The following is a 21,499-nucleotide window of genomic DNA, read 5'->3' as shown; positions in this document are numbered from 1 at the left end:
CATCTGGAACGCAACACCTTAGAATTACCTTTAAAATAAGAAAAAGTTATATTCAGCAAAAAGTCTAGACACTATTTTGAGCAGATTTGGTCTGGTCCATAACATGAGGCAGAGTGAGGAAGACAGAGAGTCAACAGTAACTTTCAGAAGCAATTGAATAAAGAAAATATTTTCAGATTTGAGGAGAAAAGTACAGATTGCAACTAATTTGATTGTACTTTCAAAGAACTGGCAAACAAACTACAGTGAAATGGCCTTTTCCTGTGCTGTATGATTCTACTACAGCATTGATTTTTGGAGGAAGGAAATCTGAGTCAAGCAATCACAGTTAAATGAGAAATGGGAAACTGATCTGTGAGAAACATGATATCTGGTAGGATTTTTACCCATGTTCCAAGTGCCAATGAAGATAGAGATCATGTCTGGCTCATCCTGCTTGGAATGTTTGTTCTTCATAAGTTGTAAGAGTTGGCAAAAGGCCTCTCGTTTCTGAAAGATGAAAAGCGAAAGAAACAAAGTTTTAAAGGTTGGTAGTTTTCAAAAAATCTGTGAAGATTTATGAATCATAACTTTAACTCATTTGTTTCAGTTTGGTTCAACAAACTGTAAATGCTACATTTTATCAAACTGAACTCCAGAAACGTCAGTGTAAACAAACTCTGATTGGGACTACAGACACACATTAAGTGACTGACAGCAAAACTAAGATGATCAGATATGCACTAAATTGTAGAGTGCACTCAAAATTGCTTCTTGAAGCTGATTGGTACAAATTTCAAACCTTTCTTTTAAGTTAAAGCTTGCATGTATCATAAACAGCCTTGTGCCTCTTAAAATAAGCTTTGTACCTTCAACTTCGATGTAGCCTAACCCAGAAGTCTATTCTTTAAGAATTTCTTGCTATGTTCGCTTGATACAATAATCGGTTGAAAGTGAGTACTGCAGATGCTGGAGTTTAGAGTGATGAGTGTGGTGCTGGAAAAGCACAGCAGGTCAGCAGCATCTGAGGAGCAGGAAAATCAATGTTTCAGTCAAAAGCACTTAGTCAGGAAGGATCCTGATGAAGGGCTTTTGCCCAAAACGTCGATTTTCCTGCTCCTCAGATGCTGACTGACCTGCTGTGCTTTTCCAGCACCACACTCTTGATACAATAATCATCCATGTCACAGAGTGTCCTGACTTGGAAATCATTCGGCTGTGCCATGGTCCTCGATAGGCTGAAATCTCAGAAATCTCTCCCGAGCAACAGTGGGAGCATCTTCAACACAAATACTGCAGTAGTTCAAGATAACCGCTTTCCACCTTTCCAACAGATCTTAGAGATGGGCAACAAATATATGCCCTGCCAGAAACACGTCTTTTCTTAAAAATCTCGAACTAACTGTTGTTTGACAAATAGATTAATCCTCATCACAAAGCGACATGGCTGAAAATGAGTTCACAATTCCTTTAATTTTACAGCTTGTAAAGGAGAAGAGAGAGAAATGTCTGAAGAAAATCTCAAAATAATATCTTTCTGCAATTACTTGAGCAGATGACTCTGACCTTCTCAGAAAAGTATGACAGGAACGCAACAAACAGACACTTTTGTGATCTCAATTCCATGGTGTGCCCTGGATTTTATTTTTTCTATACTGTATTGATTTGTGTTACAAAAATGTCATTTACCATAGCTGTTCCACCTTTGGTGACCAGAGCGATCAATACCTGAGGTCATCAGTTCTGGAATTCTGTCTCTTAATATTTGTCTCCTCCTTGAATAAATTTCTTAAAATCTCTCTTTGGCCAAGTTGTTGGTCACCTGTTCCAATATCTCTGATCTCCTCCTGCCAGTGTGTCTTGTTTTATTAAAGGCACTGCATAAATTTAATTTCATAACAGCAACGTGCCCTTGAACCTACATCTGAATTTATGTTACTAATTTATTTGTGGCATGTGGGCATCACTGACTATTCCACATCCGAAACGGTCCTCGAAGGCTAGATTGATTCTTCTACTTTGACTCCTGCAGTCTTGAGGTGTTGTTACAGCCACAGGGCTGTCACAGAGGGAGTGCCAGGATTGGTGTTGATTCGGTCAGTGCTGTTACAGAGGAAGCACCAGGATTGGTGCTAGTTTGGTCACAATGCTGTCACAGAGGGAGTGCCAGGATTGGTGTTGGTTCCATTACAGGGCTGTCACAGAGTGAGTGCCAGGAGTGGTGTCGGTTCGGTCACAATGCTGTCTGTAACAGATGGAGTGCCAGGATTGGTGTTAAATCAGGGTGATGTGCAGTATTTTTTGGGAGGGGCAGGCAGGGAGCTTGTGGGTGGTGGCCTTCCCACATATCTGTTACCCTTATCGTTCTATGGGCCATTATCGAGGGTTTGGAGGGTGCCATCCAAGGAACCTCAATGACTACTTTAGTACATCCTGTAAATGAAACATATTGTTGTGATTGTCTATCAGTGGTAGGAGGAGTGAATGTGGAAGTTGATGGATGAGGTGTTAACCAAGCCTGCTGCTTTGCCCTGGGTGGTATCAAACGTCTTGAGTTTTGTTGGGGCTGCACTCACCTAGGCAAGTGGAGAGTATTCCATCACATTTTTGACTTGTGCCATGAATATAGTGGATGGGCTTTGAGGTTTCAGGTGGTAATTCGCTTGCCACTGAATCTCAAGGTTTTGGCGTGAGAGTAAATAGACAGTGGGACTCTTTTAGTAGGTAGATGACTCACCCTTGTAGTTTCGAAGATGAAATCCTTTCTCTGTGTTTTATCCTTCTCTTTCTCGAATACTATTCCCAGTTTGCTGTGGACGCGTTGTGATTTTATCAACTGCCGAACTGATGAGGAAAGGAAACAAGAATTCACTAATGACCTCTAAAATATTTGCTTCATTGATGCGCATTTGACCAGGTCGAAGCCTCCAGAGCCCAAGTACAAAAGGCTAGAACCAGGAGGGCTGAAGTTTCAAAATCCTGACATCAAACCCAAGACAGACAAGTACGCCAATGATATTGCAAGCTATTGATGCAAAATGATAGCCTCATATGATAAAGACAGCAGCGTGAGAGAAATTCAGCTGGTTTTGCAGGAGTGAGGGGAGCAACAAAGTTAGCACTGAATCCAATATGACTTTTTCAAAATTGATAGTCCTCTACTATTCTTCCTGGGGATCCTTAAAACATGTGTCTGTAAGAAAGACTTGATCTAATTTATTTTCTCATTTGCACAGAGCTAGGATATTACAAGCAGAATGTGAGAAATAGCCTCAGCTTTGCTGGGTGAGTGGGACAGTAGTGCAGTGATTCGGATACTGGGTCACTGACAGAAATCAAATGCAAGCAAATTAGTAATGGCTTTAACCTAAAAACAACAAAAGTACTGGAAATCTGAAATGAGAATGACATCTTGGGAGACACAGCAGTTCAGGCAGAATCAGTGGAAAGAAAGAGTTAATATTTCAAGTCAATGATCTGTTCAGATGATAGGTGACTGTTAATATAACAAAAATAGAATTATACAGCATAGAAAAGGTCCTTCAGTCCATCAAGTTTGCACCGCCAAACACTTCACAATCTAGTCCCTCTTTCTTCACACTTGGCCTGAAAAACTGACATTTCAAGTCCCCATCCAAGTACTATTTAAAGATTGTGAGGTTTCCCGCCTCAACAACCTCCCCACGTATCACATTCCAGACTCCTACCACCTTCTGGGTGAAAACATGTTTTTGCTCAAATTCCCTCTAAACCTCCTATCTTTCACTTTAAAATTATGGCCCCTCATTACTAGCCCTCTAACTAAAGGGAACAGGTGCTTTCTGTTCACCCTGTCCGTGCCACTCAATCTTCCTCACCTCAATTAGGTCTCCTCAGTCCTCACTGCTCTCAGGAAAACAACTTGAGCTTATCCAACCTCTCTTCATTGCTAATCTGCATCACCCCAGGAAGCTTCCTGGTGAATATCCTCTGCACCCTCTCCAGTTCAATCACATCCTTCCTATTGTGTGGGGACCAGAATTGCACACAGTACTCCAGCTGTGACCTAACCAAAGTAAGCAACACAAAGGAAAAAAAGGAGTTGTCTGTAAATTGACCAACCGATATCTAGATTACATAAAACAGATTTGGTTGGGACTCATTGTAAGTCAACAAACTCTGCACAAGTCCATATCTCTCAGTTTTCATTTGAATATCTAGTTAGAATCCAATAAGCCTTCAACTTGAAATACTAACTCATGTTTCTCTTCACAGCTGTTGTCTGACCTGCTGAGATTTGCAGCTTTTAATGTTGTTGTGATTCTGTTCACCGAGCTGGGAATTTGTGTGAAGCGCTGCTGTAATGTTTCCTCCGGCATTTATAGTGGCACAGAAGCGCTTCACAGGAGGCTCCCAAGCACTGAGGATGTCACCTATATAGGGGACGAAATGTCTGCAACACAAATTCCCAACTCGGCGAACAGAACCACAACAACGAGTACCCAAGCTACAAATCTTCTCACAAACTTTGAGCTTTTAATGTCCTTAGAGTCTGTCCTACAGGATTCCAGCCCTCACTTAATGTGTCTGGGCACATTACAACTTGTAATAAGCACTGCCTGGCCAGCATTGCTAACCTCCTGAGAACACACAGCACCAGTGACTAACCAAAAAAAATTGCTGGAAAAGCTCAGTAGGTCTGGCAGCATCTGTGAAGAGAAACGAGAGTTAACATTTTGGGTCCAGTGACCCTCCCTCAGAAATAGTGACTGTCAAGCAGTCGTCTGATGCAACACAGCATTAGTAACGCTCATTTTGCAACACAAGTTTAGTGCAGGGAGATGAGGTCTTACCCCATCCACGTTTTTGCAATTTTACGACGAAAATTCAATAATTATTATGTTTACACTGCATCATTTGTATAAACTTCTTTCTATCCAAATGCAACTTGCCTGCCCTCAAGCCATTCAGAATTGTTACTAATTACAGACTACAAACATCAAAAAATTCTAGTGTCACTTAAACAGCAATTGAAATTCCCTCATCCAAAGTACAACAGACTGGAGTTGGAGGAGAAAACACAAACAGAAGCTTGAGAAGCATTAACGATGAAGGAAACAAACTAGTGCCTCTGAAGGGGAATACAGAAAGAGCAGACACTGGAGTTAGTGAACAAGACGTTTCAGGAAGCAGCTTGAAACAGAGAGAGAACAATTGGAACACTTTCCTCCTGTCTCCCCAACCCCCTCCGCCCCCCTCCCCCCCCCCTCCCCATCCCCTCCAAAAAAAAAGGCTGCAGATGCTCGACATGCATGAACCAAGATTATTAGACAAAGGTACGGATAGTGAAGGATAATTAGGGTATAGAGTAGCCATGATTAATTTAATGTCAAAACAGTTTTGAGATACTTAACACCTTCTTTCTGTAATTAAACCTGAATAGCAAGGCGATGCATTCCATCACCTGGACTCAGTCAACCTCAGAAAGCTGCTCCTGTCCTGGGATTGTACAATGGGGACAGTGTAGTGACAGTTTTACTCTGCATCTAGCCCTGTGCTGTCCCTGACCTGGGAATGTGTGATGGAAATGTTACATCACACAGCAAACATTTATTACACTCTTCTCTACAGCAATCTTCAAGAAATAGAACTGCCTTAGTACACTTAGATCCAAACATTACCCAAATCATCCAGCACAATAGTACACTTGTCCTTACTCTTATCATGTGTAAATGTATTCCAGTCTTCCTGTGGATCCTTGGATTTCTTCTGCACCACCAGCTTTCCTCCCTCCACATCCACACTGAGTAAATATTTCTGTGATTTACCAATCTTTGTTAAATCAGTCAGGTTCACATCCAGTTTCACCTGAGGAACAAAAAAAAGTGTTTGATGATTGTATCAATTACAACTGATGTTATTGTAGCTTTTTCATTCATCCTTTACATATCAGCTTTACTTTAGTGGGGGACATGAGTCAAATGGTCATGGATTCAAATCACACTCTGCAGAGCGGAGCACCTAACTCAGGCTTACACGCCCAGTGCAGTACTGAAGGAATACCGTACTGCCAGAGGTGCTAATTCTTTGATAAAATTTCTGCCCTCTTAGGTAGTAGTAAATTTCATAGGCATTATTTCAAAGAAGAGTCACTGGAGTTCTCCCTTTTCTAGGGCAATACTTATCAACAGACATGACTAAAACCAAATGTTCTGGTCATTATCTCATTGTTCCACTACAGTTGTCAATTTCCTGCATTGCAGCACTGACTATACTTCACATAGAATTCATTAGCCCTGAAGTGCATTGGAAAGCCCAAGGCTGTGACAAGTGCTATATTAACATACATTTGTTTTTATACCTGCAAACTTGTTTGCTTTATTTTACACAGTAGACACACTATCACCCGGTTAGTTTCCAGAGATGTGAAATGAAAACTCTGAGCAATAACAGGAAGTCAAGCATATAAAGTCCACACTTGCTCCTCCACCTCTGACCAGTAGTGAGATAAGCTGCCATTATCATTTTCCTAAACTTCTTACTGCAAAGAACTCAAATTAATCAATAGAAATTAATCTCGTCTGTTTGCCATGCTGAATTCTGTTCCTCAGCTGAAGGTATATGATAACAACCAGCTCTATACGGAGACACCTAAGTCACCCAACACATAACCCACTGCTAAAAGCATTTTATATCGACAGAGGTCATATTCAGATCACAATGTGTGTATCAGCTCTTCAAATTACCCAAGTCTCTCATTTCCTTGGGCTTTTGTCCTTGCACCAATCCTTACCTTACTGCTCCTTTTCTTTTTAATACATAGCATTGTACCTGCCTTCCACTGCCCTTTCAGGAAGTAGATCCTGACCATAGTTTGCTTGCTACATGCAAAAGAGATTATCTTACCTCCCCTCAGATGCTTTTGGCAATTATCTTCAATTCACACCAGAGACATATCAATTCCCATTCCCCCAAACCCACTGCAATTCATAAGACCATAAGACCATAAGACATAGGAGTGGAAGTAAGGCCATTCGGCCCATCGAGTCCACTCCGCCATTCAATCATGGCTGATGCCCATTTCAGCTCCACTTGCCAGCGTTCCCCCCGTAGCCCTTAATTCCTCTAGACAACAAGAACCTATCAATCTCGGCCTTGAAGACATTTAGCGTCCCGGCTTCCACTGCACTCCGTGGCAATGAATTCCACAGGCCCACCACTCTCTGGCTGAAGAAATGTCTCCGCATTTCCGTTCTGAAATGACCCCCTCTAATTCTAAGGCTGTGTCCACGGGTCCTAGTCTCCTCGCCTAACAGAAACAATTTTCTAGCATCCACCTTTTCAAAGCCATGTATTATTTTGTACGTCTCTATTAGATCTCCCCTTAATCTTCTAAACTCCAACGAATACAATCCCAGTATCCTCAGCCGTTCCTCATATGCTAGACCTGTCATTCCAGGGATCATCCGTGTGAATCTCCGCTGGACACGTTCCAGTGCCAGTATGTCCTTCCTGAGGTGTGGGGACCAAAACTGGACACAGTACTCCAAATGGGGCCTAACCAGAGCTTTATAAAGTCTTAGTAGTACATCTCTGCTTTTATATTCCAACCCTCTTGAGATAAGAGACAACATTGCATTCGCTTTCTTAATCACAGACTCAACCTGCATGTTTACCTTTAGAGAATCCTCGACTAGCACTCCCAGATCCCTTTGTGCTTTGGCTTTATTAAGTTTCTCACCATTTAGAAAGTAGTCCATGCTTTTATTCTTTTTGCCAAAGTGCAAGACCTCGCACTTGCTCACGTTAAATTCCATCAGCCATTTCCTGGACCATTCTCCCAACCTGTCTAGATCCTTCTGTAGCCTCCCCACTTCCTCAGTACTACCTGCCTGTCCACCTAACTTCGTATCATCGGCAAACTTCGCTAGAATGCCCCCGGTTCCCTCATCCAAATCATTAATATATAATGCGAACAGCTGTGGCCCCAGCACCGAACCCTGCGGGACACCGCTCGTCACCGGCTGCCATTCTGAAAAAGAACCTTTTATCCCAACTCTCTGCCTTCTGTCAGACAGCCAATCCTCAATCCATCCCAGCAGCTCACCTCGAACACCATGGGCCCTCACCTTGCTCAGCAGCCTCCCGTGTGGCACCTTATCAAAGGCCTTTTGAAAGTCCAGATAGACCACATCCACTGGGTTCCCCTGGTCTAACCTACTTGTTACCTCTTCAAAAAATTCCAACAGGTTTGTCAGGCATGACCTCCCTTTACTAAATCCCTTTACTAAATTCAGCCCTTCAAATCTGCCTCACCATTCCATAGAATCGTGGCTGATCTGCCCCAGGCCTCAGGTACCCTTTGTGCCATCTCAGCATCATTGCCAACTCCCCTAAATCTCAGAAATCTAGGACCAAGGGTCACAGTCTCAGGGTACAAAGTTGATCATTTAGGACTGAGATGAAGAAGCATTCTTTCACTCCAAGGGGATACAGAACCATTGGAATTCCCAACCACTTAAGACATAGTGGGAAAGTCACTGAATATATTCACTGTGGAAAAGGATATGGAAGATATAGACTGTAGGGAAATAGATGGTGACATCTTGCGAAATGTCCATATTACAGAGGAGGAAGTGCTGGATGTCTTTAAACAGGTAAAGGTGGATAAATTCCCAGGGCCTGATCAGGTATACCCTAGAACTCTTTGGGAAGCTAGAGAAACGATTGCTGGGCCTCTTACTGAGATATTTGTATTATTGATAGTCACAGGTGAGGTGCTGGAAGACTGCAGGTTGACTAACGTGGTGCCACTGTTTAAGAAGGGTGGTAAGGACAAGCCAGGGAACTATAGACCAGTGAGCCTGACCTCGGTGGTGGGCAATATGTTGGAGGGAATCCTGAGGGACAGGATGTACATGTATTTGGAAAGACAAGGACTGATTCGGGATAGTCAACATGGCTTTGTGCGTGGGAAATCATGTCTCACAAACTCGACTGAGTTTTTTGAAGAAGTAACAAAGAGGATTGATGAGGACAGAGCGGTAGATGTGATCTATATGGACTTCATTAAGGCCTTCGACAAAATTCCCCATGGGAGACTGATTAGCAAGGTTAGGTCTCATGGAATACATGGAGAACTAGGCATTTGGATACAGGAATGGCTCAAAGGTAGAAAACAAAGGGTAGTGGTGGAGGGTTGTTTTTCAGACTGGAGGCCTGTGACCAGTGGATTGCCATAAGGATCGGTGTTGGGTCCTCTACTTTTCATCATTTACGTATATGATTTGGATGCGAGCATAAGAGGTACAGTTAGTAAGTTTGCAAATGACACCAAAATTGGAGGTGCAGTGGACAGCGAAGAGGGTTTCCTCAGATTACACCAGGATCTTGACCAGATGAGCCAATAGGCTGAGAAGTGGCAGATGGAGTTTAATACAGATAAATATGAGGTGCTGCATTTTGGGAAAGCAAATCTTAGCAGGACTTATACACTTAATGGTAAGGTCCTAGTGAGTGTTGCTGAACAAAGAGACCTTGGAGTGCAGGTTCATAGCTCCTTGAAAGTGGAGTCGCAGGTAGATATGATAGTGAAGGCAGCATGCCTTCCTTTATTGATCAGAGTATCAAGTACAGCATTTGGGAGGTCATGTTGCAGCTGTACAGGACATTGGTTAGGCCACTGTTGGAATATTACCTGCAATTCTGGTCTCCTTCCTATCGGAAACACATTGTGAAACTTGAAAGAGTTCAGAAACGATTTACAATAGGCAAAGTCTTTTCCCTGGGGTGGGGGAGTCCAGAACTAGAGGGCATAGGTTTAGGGTGAGAAGGGAAAGATATAAAAAAGACCAAAGGGGCAACTTTTTCACACAGAGGGTGGTACGCGTATGGAATGAGCTGCCAGAGGAAGTGGTGGAGGCTGGTACAATTGCAACATTTAAGAGGCATTTGGATGGGTATATGAATAGGAAGGGTTTGGAGGGATATGGGCCGGGTGCTGGCAGGTGGGACTAGATTGGGTTGGGATAGCTGGCCGGCATGGACCGAAGGGTCTGTTTCCATGCTGTACATCTCTACGACTCTCAGAGAAGTCTTTGTACTTTAGAGGCATCAAGGGATATGGGAAGGAAACAGGAATATGATATTGAGGATCAGCCACAATCATACCGAATAAGGAGCAGGCCCGAATTACCTACTCCTGCTCTTAGTTTTGCTGCTTCTATTTGTGTCCACTCAAGACAAAGTCTCACCATTTGGAGCATCTCTATGAAAATGCATCTTAATCTTACCTGTTCTTAACAAAAACAGCTCTGGACTATCAATATAACTAAGATCTCTCATTTGAATCACAAAGCTACCAATTTTAACAAAAATCCTGGAAATGGATACTGCTAGACCCGTTGAGCACTGCTTTATCTACCAGATTTCCAGCATTCGCAGAATTTTACTTTGTCACAATCTGGTGAATTAAAAGCTTGACAGATATCATGCCAACAAATCTAGCAGATCTCCGCACTCTACAATGCTTTGACAGCTTTCTCAAAGTGTACTGCCCAGTATTGGACAAAGCATACTACCTGATTCATTACCATGTTAAACAATCCTGTAAATTTCTCATCAGACCAAATTATATTTCTGGGCATGCAGGATGGGGAATTAGCACTGGCTATCCCAGGGGTGAAAGGCACGTCAGCTCCCAAGTAAAGACAGATCATTACCTCAAATGCTTGCACTGGAATACTCTTCGCCTTGCGAGGTGCTGTGTGAGAAAACATCGAAGACTGCGATGTGAAGCTGGGGCAGGAACTCATCTCCTGTAGTGCTTTCAATGCCTGAAGATTATAAAGTCAGTGCACACAAGATTGGCATACTTCACATTTTTATTTAATGATGATAACTTTAAGGGCTTGAAAGATGTTCACAATGAATCTGAAGGAAATTAGCAAATTAAATAAAGAGTGAAATATGGGTTTTAAAAATCAGGCAGCAAGAACACTTCTACCTATCATAGCAGAGTGTGACATCAGAAACTAAGTTTTTTTTTAAGTGACTCTTTTGATTAGCTACAGGGTTTAAATCAGGAGATGTTACTACAGCTGAATATAAGTCAAGAAATTAATCTATGAAGTGTTTAAATCCTAATGAATTAAAGAAAAGTCAGAAATGGCTGGGTAGGCAATGTGTTGCAGTTGTAAAAGGGTGGGGGAGCTCAAAAATAGGGACATATTTTTAAGATGTGGGGAGAAAAATATAAAAAGAACACAAGGAGCAACTTTTGTTTTACACAGCGTGGTTTGTACGTGGAATGAACTGCTAGAGAAAGTGGTAGATACTGGTACAGGTGCAATGTTTAAAAGACATTTGAATAAGTACTGAATAGGAAAGGTTTGGAGGGATATGAGCCAAACATCAGGCAGGTGGGACTAAATTAGTTTGAGAACATGGTCAGCGTGGGTTAGTTCGACTGAAGGATTTTTCTCTATCCTGTATAACTGCTGGGGAGGGGGTGTACAATACATGGTCACTATGCTTCAGGAGGCGGCTACAGGCCCAAGATTAATTAAAAATTTGGTCTGTGATCAATAATGAGAGGGTAATGACAGAGAGGGACAGGTATGGGAATTCATATTTAGCTCTTAAGGAGCCTCAGCCAGTGCCCATGCTCAAGGTTCTTGCTCTATGTTTGGATGAAGATTCTGGATTAGTGGTGCCGGAAGAGCACAGCAGTTCAGGCAGCATCCAAGGAGCAGTAAAATTGACGTTTCGGGCAAAAGCCCTTCATCAGGAATAAAGGCAGAGAGCCTGAAACGTGGAGAGATAAGCTAGAGGGGGGTGGGGGTGGGGAGAAAGTAGCATTGAGTACAATAGATAAGTGGGGGAGGGGATGAAGGTGATAGGTCAGGGAGTAGGGTGGAGTGGATAGGTGGAAAAAGATGATAGGCAGGTAGGACAAGTCATGGGGACTGTGCTGAGCTGGAAGTTTAGAACTAGGGTGAGGTGGGGGAAGGGGAAATGAGGAAACTGTTGAAGTCCACATTGATGCCCTGGGGTTGAAGTGTTCCGAGGCGGAAGATGAGGCGTTCTTCCTCCAGGCGTCGGGTGGTGAGGGAGCGGCGGTAAATGAGGCCCAGGACCTCCATGTCCTCGGCCGAGTGGGAGGGGGAGTTGAAATGTTGGGCCACGGGGCAGTGTGGTTGATTGGTGCGGGTGTCCCAGAGATGTTCCCTAAAGCGCTCTACTAGGAGGCGTCCAGTCTTCCCAATGTAGAGGAGACTGCCTCGGGAGCAACGGATACAATAAATGATATTGGTGGATGTGCAGGTAAAACTTTGATGGACGCGGAAGGCTCCTTTAGGGCCTTGGATGGAGGTAAGGGAGGTGGTGTGGTTGCAGGTTTTGCAGTTCCTGCGGTGGCAGGGGAAGGTGCCAGGATGGGAGGGTGGGTTGTAGGGGGGCGTGGACCTGACCAGGTAGTCATGGAGGGAACGGTCTTTGCGGAAGGCAGAAAGGGGTGGGGAGGGAAATATATCTCTGGTGGTGGGGTCTTTTTGGAGGTGGCAGAAATGTCGGCGGATGATTTGGTTTATGCGAAGGTTGGTAGGGTGGAAGGTGAGCACCAGGGGCGTTCTATCCTTGTTACGGTTGGAGGGGTGGGGTCTGAGGGTGGAGGTGCGGGATGTGGACATGATGCGTTGGGTGGCATCTTTAACCACGTGGGAAGGGAAATTGCGATCTCTAAAGGAGGCCATCTGGTGTATTCTGTGGTGGAACTGGTCCTCCTGAGAGCAGATACAGGATGGGAATACGGGATGGTATTTTTGCAAGAGGTCGGGTGGGAAGAGGTGTAATCCAGGTAGCTGTGGGAGTCGGTGGGTTTGTAAAAAATGTCAAGTCGGTCGGCATTAATGGAGATGGAGAGGTCCAGGAAGGGGAGGGAGGTGTCAGAGATAGTCCAGGTAAATTTAAGGTCAGGGTGGAATGTGTTGGTGAAGTTGATGAATTGCTCAACCTCCTCGCGGGAGCACGAGGTGGCGCCAATGCAGTCATGAATGTAGCGGAGGAAGAGGTGGGGAGTGGTGCCGGTGTAATTACGGAAGATCAACTGCTCTACTTAGCCAAAGAGACAGGCATAGCTGGGGCCCATACGTGCCCCCATGGCTACTACCCTTTGCATGATGAAGATGCAGACTTCAGAAAGGATGAGCAAACAGAATACAGAGTGATAGTGCAAAGTGCTGTTCAAGTGAGCATAGTTATAGGGGATTCTATTATTCAGGGATTGGATTCTGATCTCGAAGGCTGTGTTGCCTACTTGACACCAAGCTCAGGACATCCTTTCTAGGCTAGAAAGAAATGAGGAGGGGAGGGGGTGGGGGGTGGTGGTGGAAAGAGAGAGAGAATCTAATTTTTGTGGTCCATGTAGGTACAAATAACATTGGTAAGACTAAGAATGAGATTTATTGAGAGATTACGAGCACCTTGGAGCCAAATTATAAAGCAGAACCACAAAGGTAATGATTTCCAGATTACTACCAGAGCCAAGTGTAAATGGTCACAGGATTAAAAAGTTTCAAGGGGCAAATGTGGGGCTCGAAGATTGGCATGGGAAAAATGGATTCTGATCCCGAGGCACTAGGTACCAGCACTGAAGAAAAACCTGATCATTGGAACATGCTTCATTTGAACTACAGTAGGACCAGTGTACTGGTGAAACTTATCATTGGGGTTGTAGACAGGAATTTCCTGAATGGAGAAAGGGGTTCAATTGAAGGGAAATTTAAAAACTAAACCAAAATGAGAAATACAGGGCAGTGAAGAGGTAAATGATAATCAAAGTATGGCATAAACGGATCATGTTAGGTTATGTCAAAACCTTGCTTTGTTATTTGTGTTAAGGTTCAGGTGAGGTTCAAGGTAAGGTTCTATTGTTCAAATATAGTTTCTTCGTTTTGTGTACAAACTTAAGTCCTTGTATGATGGGAAATTTGCGACCTTTTGTGAATATGTTTCAGTGACTAACCACAGTAGTAAGTGACTGAAAAATTAAATATATGATCTATCAAGCCAAGTTTCATTCTGAGGCCTGACTTATCTGGTTTTATCAGCTGGGATCATAATTACATCATGGTATATATTAATGGTCTGGACCTTGAGGATCATTTGCAGATATGAAACTTGGAAGTGTTGTCAAGTATTAGGAAGATAGTGGTGAACTTCAAAAGGACAAAGATAGATTGGTGCAATGTGCAGACAAGGGGCAAATGAAATTTAATTCAGAGAAGTATGAGTTGATGCATTTCGGTGGGAAGAAAATGGAGATACCATAAAAATTATACCTCAAAAGTCTGCAGGTGCAGAAAGATCTGGGTGCATTTGTGCATCAAAGGCAGCAGGTTAGGGTGATTAATCAAAGCAATAGCATCCTGAGCTTGATCAAAGGTACAGATTACCAAATCAATTAAGTTATTTTAAGCATGTATAAAACATGGGTTTAACCTCAGCAGATACAATTGGTCAGTGGCATCCTTTTTTGCTGCAGCCATTCTCTAGTCTACATGAAATTGAGGCCCTCTCATTCCTGGTACCATCGAGTAAATCTCCTATGAACACTGCTGAAGACATTCTTGCTCAAGTACAAAAGGGACAGCGCACAACTAACCAACCCCAACCCTAATTAGTTTTTTTTATGGTTTAACAGTTTTGTGCTTTCAGCTTCATGCTTCTATTTATAAAGCTAATGACAACTTTATGCATTTTTTAAAAAAAAATCCTTCTCAACTTGCCCAGCCACCTTCAAAGGTTTGTATATACTCTGCTTATGTACCCTCTTTGAAAATGTATAACATACTTCTTATCTCTCATTCTGACTAAGTTGCTTGTTTTTCACATTCTGCATTAGATTCTATTTTCATACTTCTGCCCATTTCATCAGAATATATTCATCCAGAATCTGTAATAATCATCTTTATTTTCACAAATGACACAATGTTTTCAGCTGCATATTTTGATATTATTTCCTATCTGCTCAAGTACAGGTTATTAATATATATCATAAATTGCAGTTGTCTCAATACTAACCCCTGGGGATATCACTCTACACTTTCCTCCAGTCTAGAAAGATGTTTATCACTGCTCTCCGTTCCTTAGCCAAATTTATTTGCACACTTCATGCCATGGGCTTTAGTTAGTATCTTTAATTCGTCCAACTAATTCATTAATATTCTTTCAGAGGGAACCCTAACAACCTCACTTCATCTGCACTGACCTATGATTCCAGTCACACAACAAATGTGGACAGCCCTTAACATCCCCTCCAAATGATATAGCAATGTATCTAACAAAAGGTTCAACAATAGCTATTGAATGGCAACTCCAGCAATAATAACCAGTCTTGTGAAAATAAATCTAAAATAAATAATCATCAAGTAACACACTGCAATTAACAGGAGAAACTCCCAACTATTACATCCTGTTTTATTCATCCATCCAAAGATCATGAAGCCTGACTTCCTCCTCTTCCTCCCCAGGGGAAAGCCATAGTGGTCAGGTCTCTGGCACTGAGTCTGGCTCTGTGGCTCAGGAGGGAAAAGGGGAGAACAGAAAAGCGCTAGTGGTAGGAGATTCAACAGTAAGAGGAATGGGCAGGAGATTCTGTGGTCACGAATGAGATCCCCAGAAGGTATGTTGCCTTTCAGGTGCCAGGGTTCAGGATGTCTCTGATCGAGTATACCAGGTTCTGGAGGGGAAGAGTGAGCAGTCAGAAGTTGTGGTGCACATTGGTTCACCAATGACACAGCCAGGAAAAGGAATGAGAATCTAAAAAAGTGATTTCAGAGAGTTCGGTTACAAGCTAAAAAGCAGGAAGTACAGAATAGTAATTTCAGTATTACTACTGGTATCACTTGCTAGTGAGGTGAAGAACAGGGAGTGAGTGCAGCTAAACACGTGGCTGGTGCAGGAGGAAGGTCTTTACATATGTAGATCATTGGGGTACCTTCTGGGCAAGGTGGGACCTGTGCATGAAGGGAGCGTTGCACTTAAACTGGAGGGCCACCAATGTCCTGGGACGGAGATTTGCTCGTGCACTTTGGGAGGGTTTAAACTAGTTTGGCAGGGGGGTGGGACGCAGAGCTACAGATCGGAGGAGAGGGTAGTTGTTGGATGGGCAGAAATGGAATGCAGAGAGTCTGTCACGAAGGATACAAAGTTGACAGGGCAAAGGGATGGATGAAAAGGTGTCTGTTTCAGTGCAATGAGTGTCATGATTAAGTGTGATGATCTTAGAGCATGGATCAGTACTTGGAACTATGTCGCTGTAGCTATAACGGAGACATGGATTTCACAGGGGAAGGAACGGTTGCTACATGTTCTAGGGTTTACATCTTTTAAAAAGAACAGGGACGGGGTAAGAGAGAAGGGGAAGTAGCACTGTTAATCAGAGAGTGCATCAGATTTGCAGGAAAAAAGGCTGCTGAGGAGAGTTTGTCTACCGAGTATGGGTGGAAGTCAGTAACAGGAAAGGATTAGTCTCTTTATTGGGTATTTTCTATAGAACCCCCAATAGCAGCAGAGAGATGAAAGAACAGATTGGACAGCAGATCTTGCAACGGTGCAGATGTAACAGAGATGTTGTTATAGGTGATTTCAACTTCCCCAATATTGATTGGAACCTCCTCAGTGCAGATGGCCTGGACGGAGCCGATTTTGTGAGGTGTGTTCAGGAGGATTCCTTACGAAATATATAGATAGGCTGACGAGGGGATAGATAATATTGGATTTGGAGATAGGCAACGAGCCAGGTCAGGTGTCAGATCTCTCAGTAGGACAGCATTTCAGTGACAGTGACCACAACTGCTTCACCTTTACCATAGCCATGGAGGGGGATAGTAGCATACAATATGGGAAGGTATTAAATTGGGGGGAGGGGAAATTATACTGCTATTAGACAGGGGCTGTGGAGTATAAGTTGGGAACAATTGTTCTATGGGAAAGGCACAACAGAAACGTGGAGGCTGTTTAAGGAGCACTTGTTGAGAATGTTGAATAACTTCGTCCCACTGAGACAGGCAAGGAATGATAAGGTGAAGGAGCCTTGGATGATGAGAGCAGAGGAGTTTCTCATCAAAAGGAAGGAAGCTTACTCAAGGTTGAGGAAGCAAGGATCTGGCACAGCTTTACAGGATAAAAGGATAGCTAGGAAAGAACTCAAAAATGGACTGAGGAGAGCTAAGAGGGGGCATGAAAAAATCTTGGCAGGAACGATTAGGGAAAATCCAAAGGCATTCTATACATACATGAGGAATCAGAAAATGATCAGAGAGAGGGTAGGGCTGACAAGGGATAGTGGAGGAAACTTATACCTAGAGTCTAAAGAGGTAGGGGAGGCCCTAAATGAGTATTTTTTCTTCAGTATTCACTAGAGAGAGGGACTTTGTTGATAGTGAGAACACCATGGAGCAGGTTAATAGACTTGAACAGATAGATGCTAAGCAAGTGGATGTGCTGGAAATTCTGGGAAGCATCAAGGTAGATACGTCCCCAGGGCCAGACCAGATATATCCAAGGTTACTACGGGAAGCAAATAGTGAGATTGCTACGTCTCTGATGATGATCTTTGCTACCTCACTCTCCATGGGAGTAGATTAGATTAGATTATTTACAGGCCCTTCGGCCTAACAAGTCCACACCAACCCTCCGAACAGAAACCCACCCAGACCCATTCCCCTACATTTACCTAACACTACAGGCAATTTACCATGGCCAATTCACCTAACCTGCATATTTTTGGACTGTGGGAGGAAACTGGAGCACCCGGAGGAAACCCATGCAGACACTGGGAGAATGTGCAAACTCCACACAGACAGTCGCCTGAGGCGGGAATTGAACCCTGGTCTCTGGCGCTGAGGCAACAGTGCTAACCACTGTGCCACCATGCTGCCCACCAGTAGTACCAGATAGTTGGAGGGAGGCGAATGTTGTTCCTCTGTTCAAGAAAGGGAATAGGGAAATCTCTGGGAATTACTGACCTGTCAGTCTTACATCTGTGGTTTAAAAAAAAGGTACTGGAAAGGATTCTCAGAGATAGGATTTTTGACCATTTGTAAACATGTAGTTTGATTATGGATAGCCAGTATGGCTTTGAGAGGGGCAGGTCATGCCTCACAAGCCATACTGAATTCTTTGAAGACATGATGAGATACATTGAAGAAGGTTGAGCAGTGGATGCAGTGTATATGGATTTCAGTAAAGCATTTGATCAAGTTCCCCACAGTAGGCTCATTCAGAAAGTTAGGAGGTATGGAATACCGGGAACGTTAGCTTCAGAATTGGCTGACCGAAAGGAGGCAGGAAGTGGTAGTGGATGGAATGTATTCCGCCTGGAGATCGGTGATTAGCAGTGTCCCGTAAGAATCTGTTCTTGGGCCTCTGCTCTTTGTAGCTTTTATAAATGACTTGGATGAAGAAGTGGGAGGGGAGTTAGTAAGTTTGCGAATGACACAAAGGTCAGTGGTGTCGTAGATCGTGTCAAGGGCTGATGCAGGCTACAATACGACATTGACAGGAAGCAGAGCTGGGCTGAGAAGTGGCAGATGGAGTTCAACCTGGAGAAATGCGGAGTGATTCATTTTGGAAGATCAAATTTGAATGCTGAAAACAGGGTGAAAGATAGGATTCTTGGCAGTGTGGAGAAACAGTGGGATCTTGGAGTCCATGTCCAAAGATCCCTCAAAACTGCCACCCAAGTTGATAGGGTTGTTAAGAAGGCCTTCATTAACAGGGGATTGAGTTTAAGAGCAGAGAGGCTTTGCTGCAGCTTAGACCACACTTGGAATATTGTCTCCAGTTCTGGTCGCCTCATTATATGAAGGATGTAGATGCTTTAGAGACGGTGCAGAGGAGATTTACCAGGATGCTGCCTGGACTGGAGGGCTTGTCTTATGAAGAGAGGTTCAGTGAGCCCAGGCTTTTCACACTGGAGAGAAGGCAGCAGAGACGTGACTTGATCGAGGTGTACAAGGTAATGAAAGTAATAGAGTAGATAGCCAGAGACTTTTCCCCAGGGCAGAAATGGCTGTCGCAAGGGGTCACAATTTTAAAGGTGATGGGAGGAAGGTATAGGGGAGATGTCAGAGGTACGTTCTTTACTCAGAGTAGTGGGTGCGTGGAATGCACTGCCAGCAGTGGTAGATAAGTCAGATACACGAGGGACATTTCAGTGACTGCTGGACAAGCAGATGGACGGCAGTAAATTGAGGGGTGTGTAGGTTAGGTTGATCTTAGATTAAGATAAATACTCGGCACAACATTGTGGGCCTAAGGGCCTATGCTGTACTATTCTATGATTCCTGCATGCCAGGGCTGCATGGTAAGTGCTAAAAGTTTTCCCACCAGCAATGTTAATATCATTGGTCTTAAGTTGTCAGGTTTATCTGTGACCCCTGTTTCTGAACAAAGGTACAACATTCACAATCCTCCAGTGCTCTGGTACCATCCCAACTGGATCGAGTAGTGCAGCTTCTTACTGGAATAGCCTTTCAACAGCATCACATACAGTAAAGGTTCAAGAATGCAGCTCACCACAACCTTCTCAAAGGCAACAAATTCTGCCCCAGCCAGAGATGCCCACGTGCCATGAAAGAAGAAAAGATACACAAGGAGGACTGAAATATTGTTGCTCCAAGAACTATGCACCTGAACCCCCAGGTCCCTATATTCAACAACACTACCCAAGGCCCTTACTATTAAGTGTATAAATCCTGCTCTTGTACGCTTTACCAAACTAAAATACCTTGCATTTCTGACTACCAAGTTCATTATTTTTTACATTCCAAATTAAATTTCATGTTCACACGTGCACAATTTCTAGCCTTTCTTCCCTTTACAGCAAAGGCTGCATCTAGACTGGGAAAGCTTCCAGTGGTTTTTTTTTTATGGAGCATGGGCTTTGCAGGTAAAGCCATTTGTTGCCCAACGACAACTGCATTTGAACAGAGTTGTTTACTGGACCATTTCAGAGAGCGATTGTGTGTTAATCACATCATTGTAGGTCTGAAGTCCCAGACCAGGTAGGGACAGAAGATTTGCTTCCCAAAAAGGGCATCTGAAACCAAGAATGAGCCTGGCAAACTTATTTCTGGTCCAGTAACAATTCAACTTCACCATCTTCTTACACGCCACCTTATTAATCACCACCCAATGACTGATTTTCTATCCTAATCATAAAACCATAACATTTTGGAAGAGAGGTAGGCCATTCAGCCCATCAAACCTGCCTTAGCAGTCCTCTGTGGTAAAGAATTCCACAAATTCATTATCCTCAGAGAGGAAATTCCTCATCTCCATTTCAAATGTGCAACTACTCTGAGATTATGACTCTGAGAAAAGTGATGTGATCGAAGGCAGATAAATCCCCAGGGCCTGGTAATCTACATCTCAGAGTACTTAAGGAAGTGGCTCTAGAAATAGTGAATGCATTGATGGTCATTGTCCAGGACTCTTTAGACTCTGCAACAGTCCCTGCAATTGGAGGGTAGCTAATGTCACTTCAATATTCAAAAAAAGAGGTAGAGAGAAATCAGGGAATTACAGATCAGTAAGCCTAATATCGGTAATGGGGAAAATTCACAAATTCATTATCAAGGACCTTAGAGCGGAGGATTTAGAAAGCAGTGGCAGTATCACCCAGAGCCAGCATGGATTTATGAAGTGAAAAATCATGTTTGACAAATCCATTGGAATTCTACGAAGATGTAACAAGTAGAGTTGACAAGGGTTAACCAGTCGATGTGACATATTGGACTTTGATAAAGCATTTGACAAAGTCCCGCATAAGAGATTATTGTGCAAAATTAAAGCACGCATTTGGGAAGAGTATGGAGATGGATAGAAAACTGGCAGAGAGGAAACAAGAACTAGGAATTAATGGGTCCTTTTCAGATAGGCAGACAGTAACTAGTGGGATGCCATGAGGATCAGTGCTGGGACTCCAGCTATTCACGATACATATTAATGACAGGAATGAGGGAACAAAATGTAACATCTCAAATTTGCAGATGATACCAAGTTGGTTGAGAGAGTGAACTGTGATGATGCAGAGTTCCTTCAGCATGATCTAGGCAGGTTGGGTGAGTGGGCAAATCAATAACAGATGCAGTTTGGATTGAACAGTATAAATGTGATGTTGGAGGCAAAAACAAGGCAGCAGATTACTACCTGAATGGCTGTAAATTGAGAGACTTGGGGACTATGCAGCACGACTTGGGTATCTTTGTGCACCAGGTCGCAGAAGGTAAGCATGCAGTCGCAGCAGGTGGTCAAGAAGGCAAATGGTATGTTGGCCTTCATTGAGAGAGGTTTTGAGTACAGAAGCAGAGATGTGTTGTAGTTATACAGGGTCATGGTGAGGCTACTCCTAGAATATCGTGTGCAGATTTGGTCTCCTTTTCTGATGGAGTTGCTCTTGCTCTCGAGGAAGTGCAGCAAAGGTTTACCAGGCTGACTCTGGAGATGGTGGGACTGATATATGGGGAGAGATTGA

At 43.3% G+C, this 21,499-nt stretch overlaps 1 protein-coding gene across 2 annotated transcripts in view; it reads right to left on the bottom strand.

Moving 5' to 3' along the window:
- Positions 1-21,499, bottom strand: part of inppl1a (inositol polyphosphate phosphatase-like 1a) — a 234,108-nt gene that overhangs the window by 83,647 nt on the left and 128,962 nt on the right. For both annotated transcript variants that reach the window (XM_072576755.1, XM_072576756.1), the window contains 4 exons: positions 10,680-10,793; positions 5,676-5,826; positions 2,717-2,823; positions 387-489 (listed from right to left, as the gene is read on the bottom strand). In XM_072576755.1, coding sequence (XP_072432856.1) covers positions 387-489; positions 2,717-2,823; positions 5,676-5,826; positions 10,680-10,793 — 475 coding nt within the window. The remainder of the gene's footprint in view (positions 1-386; positions 490-2,716; positions 2,824-5,675; positions 5,827-10,679; positions 10,794-21,499) is intronic.

This window comes from Chiloscyllium punctatum, chromosome 9, assembly GCF_047496795.1.
Source record: "Chiloscyllium punctatum isolate Juve2018m chromosome 9, sChiPun1.3, whole genome shotgun sequence".
In the NCBI taxonomy this organism is placed as follows: Eukaryota; Metazoa; Chordata; class Chondrichthyes; order Orectolobiformes; family Hemiscylliidae; genus Chiloscyllium; species Chiloscyllium punctatum.
This window is presented reverse-complemented; position numbering and strand designations above follow the sequence as displayed.